The following is a 25,915-nucleotide window of genomic DNA, read 5'->3' as shown; positions in this document are numbered from 1 at the left end:
ACAATCAACATGAAGAACATGAAGCCGTTGGACGTCGTTGGAGCAATCAAAATAGACCGTGACATGGATGTACATCGAAATACTTGGTGAGAATGTTTCATGCTTCTTATCATATTATAATATATATTATTCAACTATATTTTTAACAAATATCGGAGCGTTTGGTACGGTATGTCCACGCATCCTTCCTCCCCTGTAGATTCGAGAAGTGAATCGATGTTAAACGAAAGTTTATGGAAATCGAATCATTTCAAAGAATCATCTCTGCGGTAAACGCTACGCAGTAGGCCTGGCCGCTTTGACGCTTGTATCATATCTTTGATATGCTGCAAGCATCAATATTGACAAGAAAAATAATCGGGCGTAATCTAACCCGATTATTTTCCAGGATGCTTTCTTGTACTGGCTGCGTATGTGTTAGATTAGATTATATTAGATTAGATTAGTGGTTCATTCTGGGGTTCCTCCAGAATTTCTTTCTGAGATTCCTTCCACATTTTTTCTAAATGTTCATCAGAAGTTCTTTCTTGAATTCTTTAAAGAGTTTCTTACGATATTTTACCCTGAAATGCCCTCCATCCAAAAATTTCTTCAAAGGATTCCTACAGGACTTTGTTTTGGTATTTATGCGCAGTAGAAACACCTACTGGAATTTTTACTATTAATACTTCCAAGAGATTTTCCAAGAGGATTCTATCTTTCATCTTTGTTATTTACCCATAATAACTATATGAACCAGCCTTGGGCTGAAAATCTTGCTAATAAAGATAATATAATAATAATGATTCTCCCCGATTTCTTACTGCTTTCCTTGGGAATCTCTCAGAAGTTTAGTCTAATAATCTTACAAGAATTCTTTCCTCAAATCCTGCAGAAGTTTTTTCAGGGAGTCCTCCTGATATTCTGTATAGAAAATGTTTAAGGTGGCGATTTTCTGAAAGTCCTCCCCAAAAAAGTAAGGAAAATGCATTTGGTTAATCAAATTGGTGGACCCCTCGTTAGTTAGAGTCACAAGCATTTTGGCGGACCCCTTGATTTTTGTCAATTGTTGGTTCATTTAAACCGTTATAACTCGAAAGTTTCGCCAGAAATCACCTAAAAACTATAGGTTGTTGAAAAGAGAGAAGATAGGGCTACTATTTACAGTTATAAAAAGTTGGGTCGGTCATATTGATTTTGGCCGCCATCTTGGATTTTTATACCAAAACTGTTTTTTCACCATGTTGGCAACCACCGATTTTCAAAATTTTTGCGTCAATCGAAAACGGGGACATTTTTACACAACATATCAAAAATTTAGAGATGTATCTTTTTCCTATCAAAAGTTATCTGCACTTTTGTGAATCATGCCACTTTTGCGTACTGGGCCAGGTGCCGATTGTTTACATAAATGCAGCGTTATTTCACAGTGTTTACGAACATTTATTCTAAATCTGAATCCACTACTGAAAAGTTGAAAGTTTCAGCTTTTCAAAAAACCAAAAAAGTTTAAAATGCAATGCCCGCATCGTTGAGAAACAGTTAAAAAAGAGAACGATCCTCCGATTTGCCCTAATTTTGCTGCAGGTGCGTTTGTGTATACAAGCAGGCGCCAACTTTGATGCTGTTGCGTGTCATTGCCAGTGCGCATGGAAATGTATGGAGAAAACGTGTCATGATTTACAAAAGTGCAGATAACTTTTGATAGGAAAAAGATACATCTCTGAATTTTTGATATGTTGTGTAAAAATGTCCCCGCTTTCGATTGACGCAAGAAATTTGAAAATCGGTGGTTGCCAACATTGTGAAAAAAATGTTTTGGTACATAAATTCAAGATGGCGGCCGAAATCAATATGGCCGACTAAACTTTTTATAACTGCAAAGAGTACCTCTATCTTTTCTCTTTCCAACAACCTATAGTTTTAAAGTGGTTTCTGGCGAAACTTTTGAGTTATAACGGTTTATATGAGCCAACAATTGACCAAAATAGGGGGGTTCACCAAAATGCTTGTGGCTCTAACTAACGGGGGGTTCACCAATTTGATTAACCAAATGCATTTTCCTTACTTTTTTGGGGAGGACTTTCAGAAAATCGCCACCTTAAACATTTGTGAAGACATGGTGTAAATAGTGGGACGGTCTCAGCGAGAGCTACTCAGTGGGAAACCTTGAGAAATTCCTTCTAGGAAACCTGTATAAGTTCTTGCAAGAAATTATCCAACTGTTCCTCGAGGGATACTTTCAGAATTGATGGAATTTGGGAATCCTTAATTTCTTCTGGGAATTCTTCAAGAGTTGCTGGAGAAGTCCCCAGATCGTTTTTCAAGATCCAAGACTCCTTTTTCCTAGAGAAACCGATTTCTGAAAGGCTTAACTCCTAATTCACCTAAAGGAAGTTCTTAATTATTTCCTGACGATTTCTCAGAAGAAATCCATTAGGGATGCTTGCTAGTAGGAATTACTGAAGAAAATCAAGATTGCATTTTTAGAGCAATCGAAAGATGAAATCCCGGATAAAATTCTATAAAAATCTCCAGTTAATCCTAGTGAATATAGAAAACTATTCCTTACACGCAATCTGTCCGAAAAAAACAAGATTCGGCGCAGGTCGTATGTGAGCTCGTCTCCCTTGTTTTGATCTCGGTTTTGGTAGAATGTCAAGTATTTAGATGCACACGCCTACTAATATTAGTGAGTGTGCAAATTGTATCTCACTAAAACGAAATTGCAGTAGAGTCTAGAAATTCATAAAAACGTCAATATCGTGGCATATTGATTTGTGAAAACATATCAAATCAAATGAGAGTAATCAGTTTCGAACTTTTTAATTCCACCCTAATTGCTCCTTTGACAGATACGCGTATTTCGACTACCACTTGTAGTCTTCCTCAGTGTCAGTTATCCACTGAGGAAGATTACAAGTGTTAGTCGAAATACGCGTATCTGTCAAAGAAGCAATTAGGGCGGAATTAAAAAGTACGAAACTGATTACACTCATTCGAAGAGGGTATCCTGCTTAGAGGGTTCGAAAAGTCGGTACAAGATATCAAACAACTTCAAGCGGCTCTGTGACAGAGTAAAATCGGCTTGCATTGAAAAAGGCATATGCTATAATATCTAATGGAACTGAGGCAATCTAAGACGACTTATATGGAGGAAATCCAGAATGAAGTCCTGGAAAAAATCAGTTAAGCAATCGCAGGATGCATACCAGAAGTGCATGAAAGAACATCTTGAGGAATCTCAGAATAATATTCTAGAGCTAGCGCAAAATAACGGATAGCAATCTCAGCAATAATGCTTAGCATTAGCATCAGTATAATGCTTATAGCAGCCAGGCTGCTGCCGAACCTCCAAAATGATCAGAGTGTGCCTAGATACAAGTTCGGTTTGCAAAGTCACGCTAAAAGAAGTAAACTTTCACAAACCACACAATCTTTTTCATCATAAACGAAATCGTTTTTGTTACGTTTTTCTGTGAGAAGGTGTAAAAGTAGCCCAAAGTCCATGTTAAAAAACCAAAGCATTGTTACTTTTGTTGTCAATTTGGTTAAACTTTGTGTGGAGTAGTTTGTGCGTGCCCTCTGAAATTGATCTCCATAGAGATGAGCAACCCAACAACGGACAGCACTCGAAGAAAAAATACGTGCTCAAATTGAATGACCAAAATAGCTGAGTCCGCACACCTAAGCTTATGAAGATCATTCAATTTTATTATTTTAATGAGAAATAACTGTGAAAAGTCTACGCTCCATACACATTTTAAATTTTTTGTGTGGACGAAAGTCTAGGTACGAGGTTGGAAAAAGGGATGGGGGGTGGTCTGAGATGGTCAAAATTTGGTCTGCGTGGTTTATGAACTTTCTTATCATAAATATTATATGTGAATCAATTAAAACGTGTGATCGATCTATTTCACGTTATTCTATTCCTACGATCATGTTTACAAACACCCCCGTTATCACGAGACTTCATTCGAGTTCTTTCAAAAAGTTGTCGGTTACCACGACACTACATAATTTCGCGGTTTTGTTATGCAACGAGCTACCATGACACTTCAGCGTATTCTTTCTACGCCCTCGAAGCCAGATTCTTCAGTAATTTCTAGACACAAAAGACTTATTTTAAGTTGAACCCCCGGTCAGCGACTTTGCGTTTGATACCGAATTTTTGTGCACGTTTGAGCTGCAATAGGCAGGGAAGAAAATGTATCGATTTTGCGCAATGTTTTATACTAGTCATCATGAATTGCATTGAATAACTTTCTTGCTGAATCATATACCAAATTTTCATTACGTTTAGAACAAAATTATAGCAAGAAAATTGTTCTTTAACTGAACATGTAGAAACTTTGAAAAAAGGCGGACGTGTAGAAAAATGTGCCTGTCAGTTTTTTTTTCGTATCCGTGTAATTTAAATTCGGCTGATCGATTTGTGAATTGGTAGAAGATTGTACTAAAGTTGATTAAAAATGTTCGGAAACCGATGCAAAAAAGTGATTAAACGTGCGTGCTTGAGAATGGTCCGGCTGTTCGACCTATGTGTTTGTCAGGAGGTTCTACCGGACATCGGATAATATGGGTGATGTAATAGCAGTTCCTATTGCAGAGAGAAGGAGAAAGAAACTACAGGAGGCTACCTAAAAATCCGGTGAGCATGTTCTAACTTGGTTGGGATTTGGGAAGATGTATTTTTAAGCGATATATACTGGGAAACTGCTTTTTGAATTGACAGTGATTTTCAATTTGTATTTGGTTTGTGAGAGGTTGGAATTTCCCAGCATGGTTGCTGGGACTAGATCGGCTTGACTCTAGCAAATCCATGTGTTTAACCTTCAGCGGTGGAACGGGGGAGAGAGTTACCGAACTGTCTTACTAGCACATAATGAATACCTGAAATACTTGACAATTTTGTAATTTTCTATGTAGCGGGGTTAGTTCCAAACACAATTGGACGATTTTAATTGGAGATGGCTCGCTCTAGTGTCAGAATTCTAGGACCGAGTAAGTTCGATTCACCGGTGGATGAATCCATACAGCGGTGAACTGAGTTCGTTCGAGAATCTAGATTTTTTTTTTATTGGGGGTGGCCCTGCTGAGATGTCGGGGTTTTCGTGCTGGGTGGCTTCAGTTCGCCGGTGGAAACGTTCATTATAATGGTGTCCCGACAGCTTTTACTTTTATTGGTGATGTGGAGCGCTAGGGTAGTGGGACCATCTGGACGAAATTTATGTTGCGGACACGTTTTTGATGTAGCGCGATACGCGGTAAGATACGCCTTATTCAGGAATCATTGTCGGTTGGTTTGGAGTTCCGGCCTAATATCTGAAAGAGGCCTGTCTGCTTTTGAGGCGCGTTTTTTTTTCTATGTGAGGCCTATCTGCGTCAGCCTACGTATGTTAGAACAACTATCAGAAAGATTAAGTTGTCTGTTAGGTGTGTTGACGTGTGTGGGTGGATGCGGGTGAGCCCTGCCGAGGCGGAGACGTGTTTGTGTGCAAAAGGCAGATAGGCCGTTTTCTTAATTACATGCATTGTTAAAATAATACTGAATTTGTGACCATTCCAGTACCAAAATCCTATCCTTTCCAAAATCCTTTCTATTTTCGAGGGCGTCGGTGAGTCGCTGGCACTTCGATAAATAGTTATCCCTTCCCTACTATCCCTTCCCATCCACATAACGTGCTTCTTATCGTTTCAGAGAGCGATCAATGGCGCTTAAGCCTAGGCTTGTTAGCCAGGACACAGTGTAAAAGCCTGTGCCCCATCCCGGACTCAAAAAGGCCCATGGAGTGACAAAATTTCTTAGCTATGTCACTCCCAACGTTGGTGTTATAATATACTAAAACTCTTTCACTCACTCCAACACAACTACATGATTTACTCAAATACACTTACAATACAATCTTGTCGCATCACTCGCTTATAGTGATTCCCAAATCACCCCATTCCAAATATCCAACTCCTTGACACCTATGGGAGTGTCGGTGAGTCGCTGACCTCTTGTAAAGTAGGTGTCATATCATCACATCCTTTCCTATCCTCGTAACGGAGAAGATGGGCGTGGCCGGCAATGGAAGTTCTCATGTCTTTTTTACCTCAACCTCTAGTTGGATAGCTGTTCCTTCCCAAATAGCATTCCATAAGCAATTAGAATAGGGGTATTAAAGTTTTAACATGACAACTTTCAGTATGCAATCTACGAATTACTCCGTTACCACGCAACGCAACGCAACGCAACGCAACATGTAGAAACTTTGAAAAAATGCTCGCATGATAGCTCGAAAAAAGATTGAAGATTTGTAATTTAGTTATTAAAAAACGAAAAAAAAGTTCGCTCATTATCATTAAACTATCGAACTAACCTTTTTTGTAGAGTGACTTTAACTTAGAGTGGCGTCAATGTCAAAATTGGAACAGCGGTCATCTGTCAAATCCATACAAATTCCTGTTCCAAACGAGCAGGAGACCTGTCAAAATGGGAACATGACGCCACTCTCCCTTCCAGTCACTCTACTTTTTTGATATTATGGTGATGGTAAATGATTCAAATTTCTTAATTTCCTCCATATTTCACTTTCACTTTTTTTCTCATCACTGCACTTCACTTTGCTTTTTCCAGCAGATAGATTCTTCGGTACGTCCTACTTGGTCGCGTGGTTACACTTTTCTGATTTTCACGTTGCTTCGGCCATGCGCATGGCCTACTCGACACTCGACGTCTACGCGCTGCGCAACTGCAAACGGTTGAATTTGAATTAGTGCATGGTAGACCACCGCACTGTTGGTTGTCGCGACTTGAAGCGTTCGCGTGACGACGGTGGGTCACGATAAAAAAATATTACATACAAACTTTGTCAACTTTTCCAATCGTCATATTTTTGCACGTATCCACTTTAGAACGCATTTGATTCTCACGAATCCCATTTGATTTTGCTGGTGTAAATGGGCACGCCAACATTTGGGTAAGAAAGTGGATTCGTTCGTAAACAAGAATGATTCCAAATGATTTCCATCTCCAACAATGGAAAGTATGGTAATGTAGGGGTTTTCCGGTTTTTTTTGGTCAGGCAGGCATGCGCATTTATGTTGGGTTTTATGGAAATGTATGACATTTAGAAGCTTTTGAATGAAAATGAAACCATAATGCATAGTAAAAGTAGGTACCACAAAATGGCGTACAATATTTGAAGCCGAAATTATAACCACAGAATCTGTGGTTATCTGATGACCTGGACAACGGGATTTCTCAACTCTTCTACCATATTGCACAACTCGCGGCTTTTCCACCACAATTATCCATTTGTAATTGTCTACATTATTCTCGTCCGTGATGCACCATATCAAAGATTTTAAAATTTTATAAAGTATAGTTATTGCAGGTAGAGCCAATGATTTGCGTGTCGCACTACCTGTCATATACGTTTGAGATCGCTTGGCTCTTTTCTCTTGTACCAGCAAGGGGTCATATCTGTTGTTCGGTTCATTTTCGATTACACATTAACCGGTTTTTCAGTTAGCTATGATGTTCTTTCTTTATTTTCCTCAATAATCTGTTCAAATTATTTTCCATTTTAAAATACTAGACAAGTTGATTTTATTTCCTAAATAGAGTGTTTAACTTTTGTGTATCTACTTTTGATAGCGTCATCGGTAGTTGGTTACTAAATATGATGTGTTTAGTGTGTCTCAGTGTTTGTAGGGATGGCTTACAAACGTCATATGTATAAATCCTAGGCGGCTACGACAGAAGGGCGCAGCACAAGACGGAACGATCGAAGTAATCACTTTAGGCAGAAATTACCGTCCGAATGCGACTACCGCCGTCGTAGTAAGTAGTACTAATAGTTAAGGTAGTTCGATGGTTGTTGTGGATATTTCGTCGGTTACACATATCTCCCAGGTGCCATGATAAAACAAGATAAATCACAAACTCAAACGCGCAACAAAAACTGACCTTCAACCTTAAATGCGATCGCCCCTTGATCCCTTACAGTCCCAACCGTGCTTTCCGCTGGCTGGTGAAGATACTGTCAATGTTCTCGAATACTCGGGACGCACTTTGGGCGGCATCGACCCGGAAGTGCAGTCCACGCAGGGCGTAGTAGTCGGCCAGGGGTTTCGTCTGCTTGTGGTAGGCTTCCAGGCGTTTCACCAGCGCTGAGGCGTTATCGTCACTTCGGCGCATCAAGGGCTCTCCGGTCACGTCGTCCGTCATAGCGACCTTCGGTGGGGCGAACTCTTCGTGATACGACCGGCCACTGGCCTGATGGATCAACCGACCGGTGATACGGCGCACCAGCAGACTGTCGTCGATTCCGAACTCCACCACGGCATCCAGTCCGGTCTTGCGCTTCTCCAGCAGGTCGTCCAGTTTCTCCGCTTGCACAACCGTTCGGGGGAAACCGTCCAAGAGGAATCCATTTTTGCACTCCGGTTTGTCCAGGTTGGAATCGATCATGTCCACCACCAGATCGTCGGACACCAGCTTGCCCTCGTCCATGACCTTCTTGAGCTGGGCGCCCAGCTTGGAGCCGGCGGCAATTTCCGCTCGAAGCATGTCACCGGTCGACAGGTGGCAAACGCAGAATTTCTCCTTCAGCAGCGGAGCCTGGAGGAAAGAGTTTCAAAAAGTTAGTTGAGTTAGTATTCTTAAAACAAGAAGATACATGAGTAATTTATGTTTCACTAGTGCACAACAACATATCTCGACTCTTTTTTAACCTATTTTAGGATATAAAGTCATCCCAATATACCAATACCAACAGTGGTATTTGCACTAATTCAGAAGATTAACTTAGAGTTCTGATAAATGTTCTATAATCAATTAGTATATGTTTGCCTTGCTCTTCCTCAGTTAATGTATTTTTGCAATTCCTCATCGTAATAGGCTGTTTTACCTAACGCAAATCTGATAGGAAAAGGTCTACTTTCCCACACCAACTTAGCAGTGCTGTAATGGTTCATTACAGCACTGATTTGCGTTGCGTAATGAATCATTACAGCACTGTTTTTAGTTTTGATAGAATTATTTATGCTTTCTGGACGCAGTTTTGAAAAAAATGACATTTGCGCAGTATAACTTGCTAATCTTTCTGGATACGACTGAGGTTATGAACTGTTACGGTTTGGCTTCGCAGTCTTAAGGGGAATGGAAAACACTAGTTTTTGATTATTCCCGACGTTTCGGTCCGTTTGGGACCGTTTTCAAGGGTTCAAGGGATGGTCCATACTCGATCGGACCAAAACTAAGTGAGTAAAATGTGGAATGATGAACTTAACGCAATGAATTTTAACCCTTAATCTCCCGATCCAGACCAAAACGAACGTATGACTTTTCGAGTTTAGCAAAACTATTTTTGACCAGAAAACCTTAAAGATTGGTAAATGTCTCTTCTAAATGTTTAATGATAAATGTATTATAACTTATTGTAACTTTGTATTAAACTTTTAGAACCCTTGAAAAAGGTCCCAAACGGACCGAAACGTCGGGAATAATCAAAAACTAGTGTTTTCCATTCTCCTTGAGACTGCGAAGCCAAACCGTAACTTGCTATTATCAGACTTCTTTAAAAATGGCTATGAATGAACATCTGTGTGAAGTTTGATGAAATAGTTTTGTTAAAAACTATCCTCAAGCGGTGATGTATAAAATTGCAAAAAAAACGTTGTACAGTCGGAACCCGCTCGTTGAGCCACAACCTCCACCCAACCAACAATTCGATTCGCTAGTTGGGTGAAGTGACAGCAGCACAAGGGGCGTGCGCATTGTTTTTTTTAATCATGTTTAGCTTGGAAGTAAAAAGTAAAATTTTTCAATTTGTTTTACATTTAGAGCAAAACTGATACGTTTTGCAAGATACATATATGGCCAATGCGAGAAATAATTATTTTCACCAATTTTTAGTCGGTGAAGTGAAAATATAGATGTTTATGAAACCACCCGGACCAAAATGCAAACACAAAACGCTTTCAATGATCGACAAAATAAAGATCGCCGATGTTTTGCATTTGTTTCGAAGTAATTGTACATATTGTTTTTTTTTTAAAGAAATATGAAATAGAAATTCTTCTCGATTATCAGTAAAGTTTAGGAAACCAAAAACTCATTAGCTCGCCCCTCGGAATTACAGATTGGTTGTCATTTTCAGTTTGACATTGAATTATGACATCCAGGTGCTTTTTAGTTGGCTGACAGCCCAACTAACGGAGCCCCAACTAAAAAGCCACCCAACTATTAAGCCCCCAACCAGCGGGTCATGACTGTACGCAATTTTACAGGGTGCGGCAGGAAAAAATGCGAAAAGTTCAAGGCACTATTACACGCTAAATATGGGATATGTATGACATTTTTTTCATGACAGTGTATCAGTCAATGTCTATATTCTAGCACTGAAAAATAAAAATGAACATATTTGATGTTTAACATGTGATAATGTAGGCCTAATAAGCGGATATCAATAAACTGCGCGCCCAATGGTCATTAAACAAAATGACTATAACAGTAACAAAATTAGCTCAAATTCGATGAACAACCAGACCACACTGATCCAGAGCCATGTAGTTTCACATACCAGATGAAATAAGTACATATATTTGATGATATTGTAGAGAAAATCAAAAATTTCGTTTTATCAGATGCGAAATTTAGCGACCTGTGCGATTTTCTGCGGTTTGAAAATTCTGGTTGTCTTCATCTTCAGGCGCCGCCCTGTAAAGGTTAGTGACCAAAATGGGAAATTTTTTAATTAACTTTTCAGAAAACTAGCCTATTATAGATCATGGAACGTTGAAACATAGATTGGTTAATGTCAAATGGACGAAAATGAGGTTTGAAGTTGAAAAACACTTTCCATTTTTTTCCTGCCGCATACTGTACAGCACTCGTCGCAGTTATCCAACGAGGCTTGCCGAGATGAACGACTCGTTAAGTAAAAATCTCCATTCTGCACCTTTTTACGTAAACTACTATTAAAATTTTGATTCCAAATAGGGAGAGAATAAATATTATAAAATGCCACAAGGAAATATTGATGAAAGGAGACATCGCCATTTAGAAAAATATAATATATGCAGATTCCAGAGAATGATAAACCATCAGGATAGGTAGAGACATCGAGATATAGAGAATCTACTGTATGTAAGAATATACACGGAACCGCCAAACTACCCAAAATTGAGTTCTTTTGACGCAATCCCATAGTTCGGCCCAATAAGCCAAATTTGAGTAAATCGATTAAACTCACACTAGGTAAATTGCCTTCACCTCCAGCAAAAACATTTACTTAAGAATAGGTAAATTCAACCCAAGACCCCCCCTCATTCAACCTAAATTTGAGTAAACCTGCATTTACCCAAAATTGGCTTATTGGGCTCAAGGACCCCCGTTGGGTAGATGCATCTCTGTTTGTTTTTGACAACATCGGTGAGGGAAAGAGGGAAAACAACCTAATTTTGGGTAACTAGTTTATTCGATATACTCAGCTTTGAGTAAAATCGACCCAAAAATTAGGTAGTTTGATTTCTCCGTGTAGAGAGTAATCAGATTTTGTTCACTAACTGTAACAGAGCTGCATGCCACTCAAATTGTTGCTAAAACAAAGCGATTGAATAATTTCCTACAAGCATCAACTTCTTTATCAGCTTCAGTTTATGCCTGCTAGACCTAGACCTTACCCATCAGAAACCACGCTCTCGCATGATGTCGTGAAAGAGTATAAGAGATGCATCCGCGCTAAACTAATCATTATCACATGCAGGGTTGTTACGAGAAGGGTGGAAAAAATTCCGCGCCAAATCCGCGCGAGTTAAATTTTAATCCGCGCCAAATCCGCGCGATTCTGGAATAAAATTCGCGCCAAATCCGCGAGAGTGTAAAGATAAATTTATTTTGTTTTTTTTTTTACTTTACGTTATTGAAGAAATCCATTAAACTGGAATTAACTAGTTGAGTGCTTGATGAAGAATGAACTTTTGATTTGTAAATCAACGCAACTCATCTCGATTACTGTAAGCTTTCTGTTTGAAATTGAAGACATTTCTGCAAAACTCCCGATTTTTTTGCTAAAAACATCCCTTAAATATATTTTAACCAATTTTTGATAAGAATTCATTAGTCAAAATCTCAGGAGAAACATGCCCAGAACTAGGTACTGAATTCGTGGGAAAAATATAAAAAGTTGGAGAAATTTAAAAGGGAACTGAAATAAATAAATATATTTCTGTAAAAAAAAAAAACATTGAAATAAACAGAACGTGGAGACTTTCTTTAAGTATTTCTGAATATTTTTGAAAACAGTACCTGAATACAAATTTTTTAGAAGAATTTTTAAAACCAATTAGAGAATTTGAATTTGAGAGTATCCTAAAGAATTCTTATAAGACACTTCGATTTTTTGAGTAATACCTTAGCAATTCTTGAATGAATCTTCAGTGAGGAATTTTCTCAAGAGAATACTGTCCACTGAAATTCTTACAGGGTTTTCCTGGATATATTAGGAATTTCTCTAACAATTCCTGCAGTAATATATTCAGGAATGCCTGCAGAGATTCCCCAGAAATTTTTGCTAAAGTTTTCAGTAACAATTCTTGCAATGATTTATATGCCTTTTTCAAAAGTTTTCTCTAGGATTCCCCTCATCTGATTTTCCCCCAAATAAACTAGCTGTTTTCTAGAAATCTTTTTTAAAAATATATAGCAGGTGACTTTTAAAATTGTACCGGTAATTCGGGCAGATTTTTTCGGAACTAGTCTTTCGGCTTCTGATGAATTGAATTCCTGGGAATAAATTTGATTTTTTTTTTGAGAAACTTGTGTTCTTTGACAGTTGAATTTAGATACATAACATACCCGTAATGGAAATATTGGAGGAATTGTTGCACAACTTCCTCAGAGAAATATTTTGAAGAACTGATGAAAATCGTAAAAAAATGTTGTAAACCAAAATGAAAACTTGCTCTAAATTCTTCACTAGCACACAGCGCTTTCTCGAGCACATTCGTCCGCTCCAAAATCCGCCCAAAGAAAAACGAGAAAACAGAAACCAGTCCCAAAGTTCCGCTTGCTTTGTGTTTTTTGTCGGACTAAACAATAAGACCACCGGTTCTATTTCATTCAAAATGCCCAAGTTTGACGATATGGTACTCGGTTTTTAGTGAGCCGATTCGGCTGAAGATTTGGCAACCACCATGAATTTACGGGAAATTTGAATTGTATTGGATTGATTGAGTTTTGTTCACTTCTTCCAAAGTTACAGATATACGGTGCGACAAAGCAATAACACCAGACTTTTATGATGATTATTTGTGGTCAATTCAATAAAAATGTCCCTAAGTTTAAATGACATCCGTAATTATAGTACTAGTATATCAATCATCGAACATCAGATACTCTGATGTATCCTTTGGTAAAGGCAACCTGAAAGTGGCCCTATTGTTTTGTCGTTTCGTATATCTGTAACTCTGGAAGTAGTGAACAGAACTCAATCAATTCAATACAATTCAAATTTCCCGTAAATTCATGTCGGTTGCCAAAATTTCAGCCAAATCGGCTCACTAAAAACCGAGTACCATATCGTCAAACTTGGTAATTTTGTATAAAAAATGACAGGAGGACGTATTGTGTTGTGAGACACTGTATATATAAATGCAATGGCATACGTAGGACCACGCATAACTCGGGAACGAAACGTCCGATTCGTCGGCTTTGTGACTTGGACTTAAAACGTTAAAAAACGCAAAGTATGCCAGAGCCAGCTAGTTTAACATATTTTTGAAATATATCGACTGCCTACTACTATATCCAAACCTGGCAATTTAAACAAACACATTTCATAATTTTATTATCAAGTGTCGATAATCTTTCAATTATATCGCTATACACACTACCAAAATCAATTCCGCGCCAAATCCGCGCGAGGGCCAAATTCCATAAATAAATCCGCGCCAAATCCGCGAAAATCGCGAAATCCGCGAAATTCGCGAAATCCGCGCTGTTGTAACAACCCTGCACATGTTCATCGTAATGGACGAGCCTCTGTCTGGCGGCAGCGCCAGCGGCGGCTTGGCTGCTTACACCACAGAGATTTCTTGCCACTACTCGTTTCATCATGGTGTGACTTTCGTTTTCATTTCAGATTAGAAACAGTGCGGTTGAACGTTCTCTCGAAAAGCGTGATAATTTGTATGCGTGGTTAAAATTAGATTAGATGGAGGGGACATGGGGCAAAATGGAAACCCAATGTTTTGAGCATATATTCGCCTGTTTCTTTGCACAGGCAATAGGACAAAATCGGCGAAGTACTAGAATTGAAGTAATAAGCTGAATTTTTATATGGTGAGAAGGTTTTCCGTTTCTGTAATGTATTCCCAACTAACAATCGCAAGCCGCAAACAAGCATGCATGCTGAATTGTTGCTTTATAATAGTAATGATAGCTGAACTAAAATTATGCTGTACACATTACTATACAAATGTTTTTTTCAATAGGAAGCAATCAGTGAAGTACTAGATTGAAAGTAGTGAGCTGGATTTTTGTATGGTGAGATGATCAATTCTTCATTTCTGTAATGAAATGGTGCAAACAGCGTGGGTTATACGATTTCTTGACTAATTTGATGATGTTTGAGCAAAAGTTTGAGTAACTGTGTTGTTCAAGTTTCAAGAAATAAATAATACAACAACACAGTTACCCAAACTTTTGCTCAAACAGCATCAAATTAGCAAGGAAATCATATAACCCACGCTGTTTGCACCGTTTTATTGCAGAAATGGAGAATTGATCATCTCACCATACAAAAATCCAGCTCACTACTTTCAATCTAGTACTTCACTGATTGCGTCCTATTGAAAAAGTAGCCAATGTTCAACCTTTCGTATCGGTATCAACAATTATAAATTAAAACACTTTTCAAGCGTTTAATAATATTTTTATTCGACTTGCAGTTATTTCTTTACAAAATAGTTTAACAAGACCTTTCTCTGCTTCTTGTCAAGTACATGCAAAAATTAGAACATGTATCTGTACAATGTGTTTTTCACAAGTCAAATAAGCGCTTTCGTTTCATCATACTTCGACTTAGTGTACAGGATGAAAAACACGTGTTTTTTTACTGAACAGCAGCTGAATTAACGTGTTCTTCAGTTGTTAACCATAAACAGAACATTATTCACCACTGCTGAATAGGAGTCAAAGTGTAATCATTATACAACCACGGGAAGTTTATGTTTTGATTTGAGCGCGTTAATTCATCATCTCTAGGATGGCGCAGATAGGAAGGCAAGCGGCTGGCAATCGATGGGTCTCGAGTTCGAATCTTGATTTAGGTAAATGTATTTGTAGTTATTATTTCACAATAGTTGTTCACAGCATAAAGTGTCAATCATAAACTCTCGTAGAAATTGAAAAGTTTAGCATTTTATTTTTTTAAATCATTTTTGCAGTAGCTGAATAACAGCTTTACTATCAGTTTGTAAAATGTTTTAAACAACAGTTCAGTTGGTACACAACACTATGCTTTATTGTTTCTCCAAATTTGTGTGAACAAAACCCGAACAAAGGTTGTGCCTGAAAATTATCCAAATGTTATTCAGCACCATGCTGAATTAATTCGTCGTAAAAGTGCTTGTAAAAAGAGTAATTGTTAGTTGGGTTAAAGGTCGGACTCGCTTATTATCCGGAGAAGGGTTCTGGCGCTTCCCAAAATAATAGTTTTACAGAGCATTCCGTTCCCCAGATATACGTTTGAGAGCCCGACTCCGGATAATCGAGTCCGACCTGTAGTGTAACAGCTAGTCGAGGGGTCGAAATATACATCTCTATAAATAAAAAAGAGTTTAAATTCGTTTAAAGGCATTAAAACATACGAAACTGTTAAAACAAAAGATTTTGGCTCAGTTATACGCATGTGGTGCCCGAGCCTTCCAAATAAACGAATAAGTAAAAAAAAACATACGAACGGTGGAACCGATCAGCATAAATTTTGCACTGTACGATCCGTCTTCAGGATGGCTGTATTTATATGTAAGAAAAGTTATGGAAATCATCTGAAAAAGTATTAAAACTGTAGAAATACTGATTTTTATTGGCCGACAAGAAATTCAGCACTATCAACATGAAACCAATCTAGAGTGAGGTTCTGCAATAACCTCAACAGTTGTCCAACCACCACAACTTGACAAAACAAAGTTTTCCGGGACAGCTGGTATTCAATAAAATGTACAGTTGACTTAAAATAAAATTACCGTATACCCCCGTTGGTTTGACCACATCTAATCTGAACACTTTTTAATTTGACCTCCTCTAATCTGCACATCGTTCAAACTAAAAATGGTTCAAACGTCATTCTTCCCATGGAACGGGGTGAAACGGAACGCAGAATCAAAACAAAACTGCAAATCAGGTTACCATCAGTGTGTTTCATGACGCCCACAGTATTACTAGAAGTTCAAATTAAAAAATGAACTCCGTTGGTTTTCATGAGGTGTCGTTCAAACTAACGGGGATAGACGGTATTTTGCTTTTTGTTTTATATTTGTTATGAAATTACGAATCTACTAAAACCCTCTCCATTCAAAGGAAGCTATTCTTTCTTTAATCTCATAGTCAAGACTACTCCAGACTGTAGATAGCCCTAAAAGGTATTAACAATAACATTTTTATGTTCTGTGATACATTCATGTGTTTAGATTTCACAATGTTTTAGAAAAAGCGTGATAAAAACGAGAGTGAATTTGGCGAGTAGTGAATAAAAATGACTAGTGATAAAATCGAAACACCACTGTTCTTCACAGATTGTGCCCTATTGGCAAAAAAAAATGTAAGAAAAAAAAATAACAATCAATAGGGCACATTTCGGGCCCATATAGCCGAGGCGGTAAACGCACGGGTATTCAGCATGACCATGCTGAGGGTGACGGGTTCGATTCCCGGTCGGTCCAGGATCTTTTCGTAAAGGAAATTTCCTTGACTTCCTTGGGCATAGAGTATCTTCGTGCCTGCCACACGATATACGCATGCAAACTGGTCATTGGCAGAGGAAGCTCTCAGTTAATAACTGTGGAAGTGCTCATAGAACACTAAGCTGAGAAGCAGGCTTTGTCCCAATGAGGACGTTACGCCAAGAAGAGAGAGAGAGAGAGAGAGGGCACATTTCGTGGAGTACTATATTTGTAGTAATAAGCTGATTTTTTTTGTACGATGAGATTAGAGTGGATAAATTCACCGCTTTTGCAATTGAATGTTACTTGCACCATGGGTAGGGTAAATGTGCCCATCACTGTTGTGATAGTGTAAATAAATTCTAAACCAAATCAGTTCCTTGCAACATCGTATGGGTTTTAAAACGTTAGTCGGTAAATAAGAAAGAATCGAGGAAGGTGCTGTTCCTTTTAATTCCACTAAGTATTTGCATACTTTGACAGACATGTATTTCGACCTCAACTGTAAGATCGTCTTCCGTGTCTCGTACTTGACTCGACGAGATACTGAAGGCGAGTTTACAGTTCAGGGCTGGTAGCAAAGACTGATGGTTGAAATAGTTATTTTAGTGACCAAGTTCACGAAAATAGTGACTTACAAATGGCAAAAAAGTGACTAAATAGTGACTTCTGGTAAAAAAAAATATGGTAAGCGGCCAAAAGTTGTGAGCCGAACTTGATTCAGAAAACCTTGGGGTACCGCGTAATAAATATTTCCAGGAAAACCTTCTCCACTAAAAGTTATTAAAATAAAAAATATGTGTATACAATTCTTAGCAGATATTGTGCAGAACTAGGTGGATATTAAGTCAATGAACGAAAACAATTGTTGGCACCTACAGCTTCTCGGTTTCAGTAGAACTTTAATGGGGAAACATTGGTGCGAGGCCCTGGTATTTTTAGTTATAGCTGTTATTATCTCGAAGAATTTGAGATCAAATACTCAGAGGTTTATTGAACAAATTTCTGAATAGATTTATATGAAAATTATTGCAGTTATTTCCTTTGGGTTTTAAACGCATAGACAACGTTTGGGCAAATTTATGCAAGAATTGCTCGCATTTCTTTGAAATTATCAAAACTATAGGAAGGTAAAAATTAAACAGAAATTGATTAATAGAATAGAATTCCTGTAGTATTTGTTAACGTATACATTTCAAACATTTCTGAGATATTGACCAAAATGACGAAAATTTAATGAAAATTTCAACAAAATTGCCAATTTATCGAAAATTCACATATTTGAAACTTTTTTTTAAGAAATTAATAGTCCAAGGTGCAATTTCTCAGTTTTGAGCGGATTCTCCGTTGAGTTCCAAAGGAAGTCATTTAGTTTACAGAGACGCTAGTCACTGGAGTATCTAGAAATCTGGGAAGTTTGGGAAGTCCCAGCTGCAATCGAACAGGCATGTTTTCTCTTTCATCAAACGTTTTGATGTAGTCAACATCTTTTTCAGGGTATAATAATTATTAGCTATCGTTTTCAATAAGCTTCATTATTGTCAGAAGCAATTGTTTGCTTTGCTTCTTGTTGAAAACAAAATAGTCAAAACAGCATTTGGGGATGTTCCCAAAAAAACTTGTCAAAAATAGCGCACAATTTTTTGAAAATTACTGGAAGATATAATTTCGAAGATATCTCTTCCAAACATTTGTCATAGAATTTTATCAGGATTTTTTTTCCAGGCGTCGAACTAGAATATCATACCTACAGAAATTCAGACAAAAGCTTTTACTAAAGATAAAATTTCACAAGTAATATTTAGTGATTTTCACCAAAATCCTGCATGATTTTATGAAGAAATGGCCATGGAGGCCATACAGGAGCAAACTTCGAGGCCTGCTTCGACAATTGTAATGTTGATTCCACCAAGAATTTCTTCAAGAGTTCTGCCAAATATTTCCTCAAATTCCTATTTTACTTAATAAAAATCCTCTATTTTTTATTTCCGAAGATGCTAAGTAGGATAGACAAGTTTATACAGATTTTTCACCAATATTTGTTTCGGTAATAGTTCAAAAACCTTCATCAATTTACTGTAGAATGACCAGAAACTTCAATGGGAAAGAATGCTTTCTAGTATAGTTGCATGAATACTGTGTTAAAAAACAACACTTTCAATTAATAGTTTCGAACTGGAAATCTTCCTGATAAAGACGCCTAACTTAACTTAAAAATACTACGAATCGAAATCAGTCACACTACATAGGCGATTGATACATTTGCAAACACAACTACTGAACATGTTGTTGTCTCCAGTCACACAATGCTTGATTTGTACTTTTTATCACTCCATCTTATTTTTCTCGCTGATTAGATTATGATTTTACACAAAACTTTAAAAATATTTGAAAATAGTGACTTTTCAACAGAAAAAGTGACTTTAGTTGAAACATCTTGAAAATAGTGACTTTTTAGTGACTGACCCGAAAATAGTGACCAAGTCACTAAATAGTGACTCGCTACCAGGCCTGCAGTTAAGATTCAAAGTGCAATATAAAATGCTATGTTTAGTGTTGACCAGTTTACCCCACAACCCCCTATATATCTGCATAGAGAGCTGAAAGGCCAACCTGAATTCAATTCTAAATTGTTGCTTTCGCCGGGAAAATGCTATTTTGAGAAGAACCTTCAGTGTTTTATCCTACCGCAAGATAAAACGCTGTTGCGGTTATCATTATCATCATATATTGCGATTGATGGTTATTAGACCAGCATTTGAAAAGAATGAAACAACCATCGCGAATTCCTACTTCAGGCCAAATATTTCAATAGGTCCTATCTGCATTTGAGAGGCTCTCTTTGTTAACTTTCTCTTTCAATCATTGCAATGTAATGGTACACTTTTCAACTACTTTTGCAGCACAAATCAAAAGACGATTGTTTTGACCATCGTTCTATGCAAGGAGACAATCATAATTCAAATAAACAAACTGAGATATTAACGATAGAGAGGGAAACCAAAGAGAGCCTCTCTTCTGCAGATTGGACCTTTAGATATGTTTGGCCTGATTTCTCCAGGCCTTCCTGAGCGTATTTCCCATTATTTATGCAATCTCTGACCAGTAACAGGTAGAGCAGAATCCCCTCTATCTGATAACGGAATAAGTTTACATAAATAAATTGATATACGCCTAGTAGAGAAGGAAACGGTGATTCGTGCAATGGTTGTTCCGTCCTTTTCACAAGTTTGTCTATAGTCAGCACATGCCCGAGCACGGGGTTAAACGAAACAACTGCTGGTGTTGAGCCTTATGCCTGGTTTAGACGATGCAAGTGACTTGATTCAAGTCAATGGAAAATGCCCAATTGAATGCGAATAGAATGTGTAAACACCGCAGTTCATCTCAGTTGAGAAACTGACTTGACTTGAACGAAAGTTGAACATTAGTGTGGGTCATCGGAACCGTTTTCTCAGATCAAAGCTTTTTTGGTTCCGTTGCGGGTCCTGGGTATCTGTGCAAAATTTGAGCACGATCGGTTGCGTCTACACTTTGCGCATGGCAATTGAAATTTGTATGGGAAAACATACTTTTAAGTTGAAAAATTTTGTCTGAAACTTTTTAATCGATACTGTAAAATGGATGACAAAGTTTTTCAGGACACTCTAGGTCACAGAGAACAGACGTCTATCTTCGCTTTCTACCTTGTGGAAAACTTTGTAACGGTCATATCAGAGTATGTGGTTATGCTCCCGTTGCACGGCGCTAGCGTCCCATCACATACATGGTTGTGTTGTCATTTTTGTTTCCAGTGCTCGCCGTTTTTGGCCGTTTGGTGCTCGTGTCGCTTTGTAAGCTAGTGTATTTTAACTATAAACACTGCCATCGTGGAGTCAAATCGACTTTATATGTGGGGCAGTCTCCGCTGGTGGCGTTGAGGTGCACTTAAATCCTTTACACACGATTTCGACGTAGTTTTGTTCGAGCTTAAACGTCTGTTCTCTGTGCTCTAGGCTATGTTTTCACTTTATCGGTTACACGGTTTTAGAAAAATTCGAGCTTGTTATGAGAGAAATGCAAAAAAGGATGTTTTCCCATGGAAAACCCCATACAAACTTCAAACGCGATGCGCAAAATGTAGACATAACCGATCGTGCCCAAATTTTTCACACTTATTTGGGTCCTGAAATGGGATCAAAAAAGCTTTGATCTGATGGGATACCATTGAATTTTTCATTTTTCCATATAAACGATGACCCACTCTATTGAACATGTTCAACTTTGTCGATCAAGTCAAACGAAATCATTTCACTTGCCACGTGAATCCCGTCTGACCCCGTGATTCATGTGAGTTGAATTCAAATCATCTGTCAAATGATCTGAATTCAATTCAGTATGCTTACGCACCCCACGAATTGAACAATGTAAACACTTGCTTCAACTAAGATGCATTCAAATGGCCGTTCGAGTCGTTTGCTGAGTCTAAACACATCATTCATTTCGAATAAATATTTATGAGAAGTGTGCAAGTCAAATGCTCGTTTCAGTTGAACAATATAAACCAGGCATTATGCCTGGTTTACATGGTGCAAGTGACTTGGCTGAAGCCAATAGAAAGTGCCCTATTGAATGCGAATTGAGCGTGTAAGCACCGTCATTCATCTCTCTTGGGCAACTGACTTGACTTGAACGAAAGTTGAACATGTTGAACTTTCTCATTCAAGTCAGTCAAACGAAATCATCTCACTTGCTCTGTCTAAACCCGCGATTCATTTAAGTTGAATTCAAGTCATCTATCAAGCGAGATTCAATACAGTTTGCTTCCGCATCGCACGAGTTGAACAATGTAAACACTTATGCCTGGTTTAGACAGTGCAAGTGACTTGATTCAAGTCAATGGAAAATGCCCAATTAAATGCGAATTGAACGTGTAAACACCACCATTCATTTCACATGAGCAACTCACTTGATTTGAACGAAAGTTGAACATGTTGAACTTTTTCATTCAAGTCAAACGAAATCGTCTCACTTGCCCCGTGTAAACCTGCGATTCATGTTAGCTGAATTCAAGTTATATGTCAGTGAGATGAATTAAATTCAGTTTGCTTACGCTCCGCTCGAGCTGAACAATGTAAACACGTGCTTCAACTGAAATGCATTCAAGAGCATTCAAGTGAACACTCAAGTCATTTGCTCAGTCTAAACACATCATTCCATTGGATTGAACATCTTTGAGAAGTTAGCAAGTGGAATGTTCGTTTCAGTTGAACAATGTAAACTAGGCATTATTTCAACAGGACGCAATCAGTGAAGTACTAGATTGAAAGTAGTGAGCTGGATTTTTGTATGGTGAGATGATCAATTCTCCATTTCTGCAGTGAAATGGTGCAAACGGCGTGGGTATTATGATTTCTTGACTTATTTGATGCTGTTTGAGCAAAAGTTTGAGTAACTGTATTATTGTATTATTTATTTCTCGCAACTTCAACAACACAGTTATCCAAACTTTTGCTCAAACAGCATCAAATAGGAGGCAATCAGTGAAGTACTAGATTGAAAGTAGTGAGCTGGATTTTTGTATGGTGAGATGATCAATTCTCCATTTCTGCAATGAAATGGTGCAAACAGCGTAGGTTATATGATTTATTGGCTAATTTGATGCTATTTGAGCAAAAGTTTGAAACTGTGTTGTTGTATTATTTTTTCCTGCAACTTCAGCAATACAGTTATCCAAACTTTTGCTCAAACAGCATCAAATTAGTCAATAAATCATATAACCCACGCTGTTTGCACCATTTCACTCCAGAAATGGAGAATTGATCATCTCACCATACAAAAATCCAGCTCACTACTTTCAATCTAGTACTTCACTGATTGCGTCCTGTTGAAATAAGTGTTTACATTGTTCAACTCGTGCGATGCGGAAGCAAACTGTATTGAATCTCGCTTGACAGATGACTTGAATTCAACTTAAATGAATCGCGGGTTTAGACAGAGTAAGTGAGATGATTTCGTTGATTTGATGCTGTTTGAGCAAAACTTTGGATAACTATGTTGTTTATGTTGCAAGAAATGGAGAAAACAACAACACTGTTGCCCAAAGTTTTGCTCAAACAGCATAAAACTAGGCAAGGAATCATAATACCCACGCGTTTTGCACCATTTCATTGCAGAAACGGAGAATTGACCTTCTCACCATACTAAAATTCAGCTCATTACTACAAATCTAGTACTTCACCGATCTGCCCTATTGATCATCTCACCATACAAAAATCCAGCTCACTACTTTCAATCTAGTACTTCACTGATTGCGTCCTACTGAGATGCATTCAAGAGCATGCAAGTGGACACTCAAGTCATTTGCACAGTCTAAACATATCATTCCATTGGATTGAACATCTTTGAGAAGTTTGCAAGTCAGATGCTCGTTCTAATTGAACTGTCTAAACCAGGAAATCAATAGAACAAAAAATCAACGCACATAATCTGATCATCTGTAGCATATACTGTGGCGCGGCTCTGTACCATCATCAACCAGAGGATCGAGGAATCGAACCCCGGTTTCGGATAAATTATCGAAAAAACTAACAACCTACCATAACGTGCCCTAAGTATCAAAAGTTACATAAGAGAGCGAGAGAAAAAAATGAGAAGAGAAAGGAAGGAGAATAGGTATGAATTGGGGAAAATGTCGAATTCTTCAACCTGAAGCACTTGCACATATTATTCGGCAGATTGACATTAATTAACCAGCTGTAAAGGCGCATATAGTGCTAATAAATGCCATTTTAACTGATTATTGGTTACCTGGGCGATGATATCGATGTACGATTTTCTTCTACTTTCAAATATTTGTCATGTGTAATAGGACCTTCAGGAATGGGTCATGATTTCAAGCAACATTCAGAGAATCTGTATGAATTTTTAGAAATAGGTTTTTTTATCATGATACGAGAGTTGAAGGTCGAGTAAATTAAAAAAAAAAATACCAAATCATATGTGACCCATCTTGAAAGTATCCGCAAAACGTATAGAGATAAGTGACATTTCAACACACGAACACTAGCGCAATTTTTTCCTCACACAAAAGTGCACGCCGATTGAAAGGCTATTCAGATTGCATATGCAAATATTACCCAATCGAATTGGGTAAAACGAGTAAATAATGATAAAACTAACATCCGGGGCAAGAGTACAAATATTTTCCTCGCAGTTTCACAACTACATCTACAAAAAAGGCACGCATACATTTGAACGTGATTACCTCTATAATGAACATTCGTTTCCTTAACTCTCCTCTGTTCAAACATCTGACTTTACTCTTGTTTGACAATCCAATCATAGTAGTCCAGCATTATTGTTTAGTTTGACTGCATCATAAACTTAAGCAAATTACTAGACATGGCGAACTGCGCTGCTAAATTTAATTCAACTGATTACGTTGCTTTGCTCTGATAATTGATCAGTGTTGTTTTATCTCCATTATCACTCGCCACAGTAAAGTCATGCTGCATCAACTGCTGATAGGTATAGAAAATTGAAGGCAGTGGCCTTGAAACAATAAACACGCGCACAGCCGTCGCTATAGATACGACCATCATCCATCCCTCATCCGCTGCACCCGTTTTGCTCTCTTTATCAGAGATAACGTGCAGGGCTTACTAGTTCGAACGAAATCTCATCGGCTTACTAGATCGGCGAAAACACCTTAAGCCGGCAGGGAAATTAAATCCTCGGATTTCGCGATTTTTAGTGAATCAAAGAAACGTTATGTAATGAACCTTAATAAAAAAAAAAAAATCATAATCGAACCTTGGCCCCCAGCACAACACTGCTGTGAATGAAAATACGCACACGCGAAACAGGCGCTGAGGGCAGGGGGTGAAACAAATTTCTAGCCCTACTTCGAGTCAAGGTCAAAGTTTACCCCAAAATGAGCGCGATTCCTACCTCAATAACCGTTCAAATTAAACGAAATTCCACGTACCTGCGTTCCCTTGCCGGAACCGGGTGGTCCCAAAAGGATCGCGTTGATTCCGGTGGATTGCTCCTGCTCCGGTTTCGGTGCTACGGCTGCTGCATTTGGGGCCATCTTTCGTTCGGTGGTGTACGGTTACAAGCTGAACCCGGAAAGCATCAGAAACAAAACAGCCATCATGAGTTTGCAAATTCATGCACCCCATTACCGGCGGCAGCCCACTTACCTGAAGCTGAAGCGGAGAATTCCGTGAAGGTTGATTTACAGAAGCACACTTTTAATTCCCCCAGGAAGAAACGACGGACGCGAGAAATGAAATCGCTTCCGACACGGCACCAAGCAAACGACTGAACACGACACGACGAACCGGTTGCAGTGGCAGGCAGTAAACGACTGACAGGCATGTGACAGCTGCCGCCGGCGTGTCCGCCCACATTGAACGATTTCCTGTCAACAGCTGCCATCCGAACGATATTTTCGAGACAAGGAAGTGAATCACGCCGGTGCGTTTTGAATCACGGTGGAAGGGGGGCGACACATCCAGATTTGGATTATTTATGTTTTGGTCATGCGTGCTCACTACGGACAAAAAAATAGAAAAATAAGAAACAAAACAAACAGCGCTTCAATCCTTTGTTTTAGTAGGATGAAAATTGGAGCCACATGCTTAATAAGGAAACCAATGCCCTATTTTGTTTATTGCTGTGTGCGTTCAAGATGCAAACGATGCCCAAATGCGCTCCAAACGCGGTAACACAGTGTTACCAAAGGTGCCATACTGAAAATTCTCTCAGTTCAAGTCAGTCTTGTTAGAATTTTCATGACACTGCGTACCGTTGTACAGAAATCACACTCGTATCCATACGCGCCAACTTGTGACGTAGTTGGGGGGGGGCGAGGCCTCTCGAAATCAATGAAATTCGAAAAATATTGACGCTGTTCATCTTATTTAGTCATATTCACGTAAGAACTAGCACATTGAGCTGAAAAAAGTTGAATATTGTCCAATTTTGGAGAGCTTCGCCCCCCCAACTACGT

The 25,915-nt window shown here is 38.4% G+C and overlaps 1 protein-coding gene across 1 annotated transcript; it reads right to left on the bottom strand.

Annotated features, from left to right (window-relative positions):
- Positions 1 to 7,261: 7,261 nt before the first annotated feature.
- Positions 7,262 to 25,274, bottom strand: LOC109409745 (adenylate kinase). The gene is made up of 3 exons (XM_019683252.3): positions 25,104 to 25,274; positions 24,887 to 25,019; positions 7,262 to 8,590 (listed from the first exon to the last, which is right to left on the bottom strand). The coding sequence occupies exons 2-3, from the start codon at positions 24,989 to 24,991 to the stop codon at positions 7,970 to 7,972; spliced, it is 726 nt and encodes a 241-aa protein (XP_019538797.2). The 5' UTR covers positions 24,992 to 25,019; positions 25,104 to 25,274; the 3' UTR covers positions 7,262 to 7,969.
- Between the last annotated feature and the right edge of the window lie 641 nt (positions 25,275 to 25,915).

This window comes from Aedes albopictus, chromosome 2, assembly GCF_035046485.1.
Source record: "Aedes albopictus strain Foshan chromosome 2, AalbF5, whole genome shotgun sequence".
Classification (NCBI taxonomy): domain Eukaryota; kingdom Metazoa; phylum Arthropoda; class Insecta; order Diptera; family Culicidae; genus Aedes; species Aedes albopictus.
Note: the sequence above shows the minus strand (reverse complement) of the source record. Positions and strands in the feature narration are given on the sequence as shown.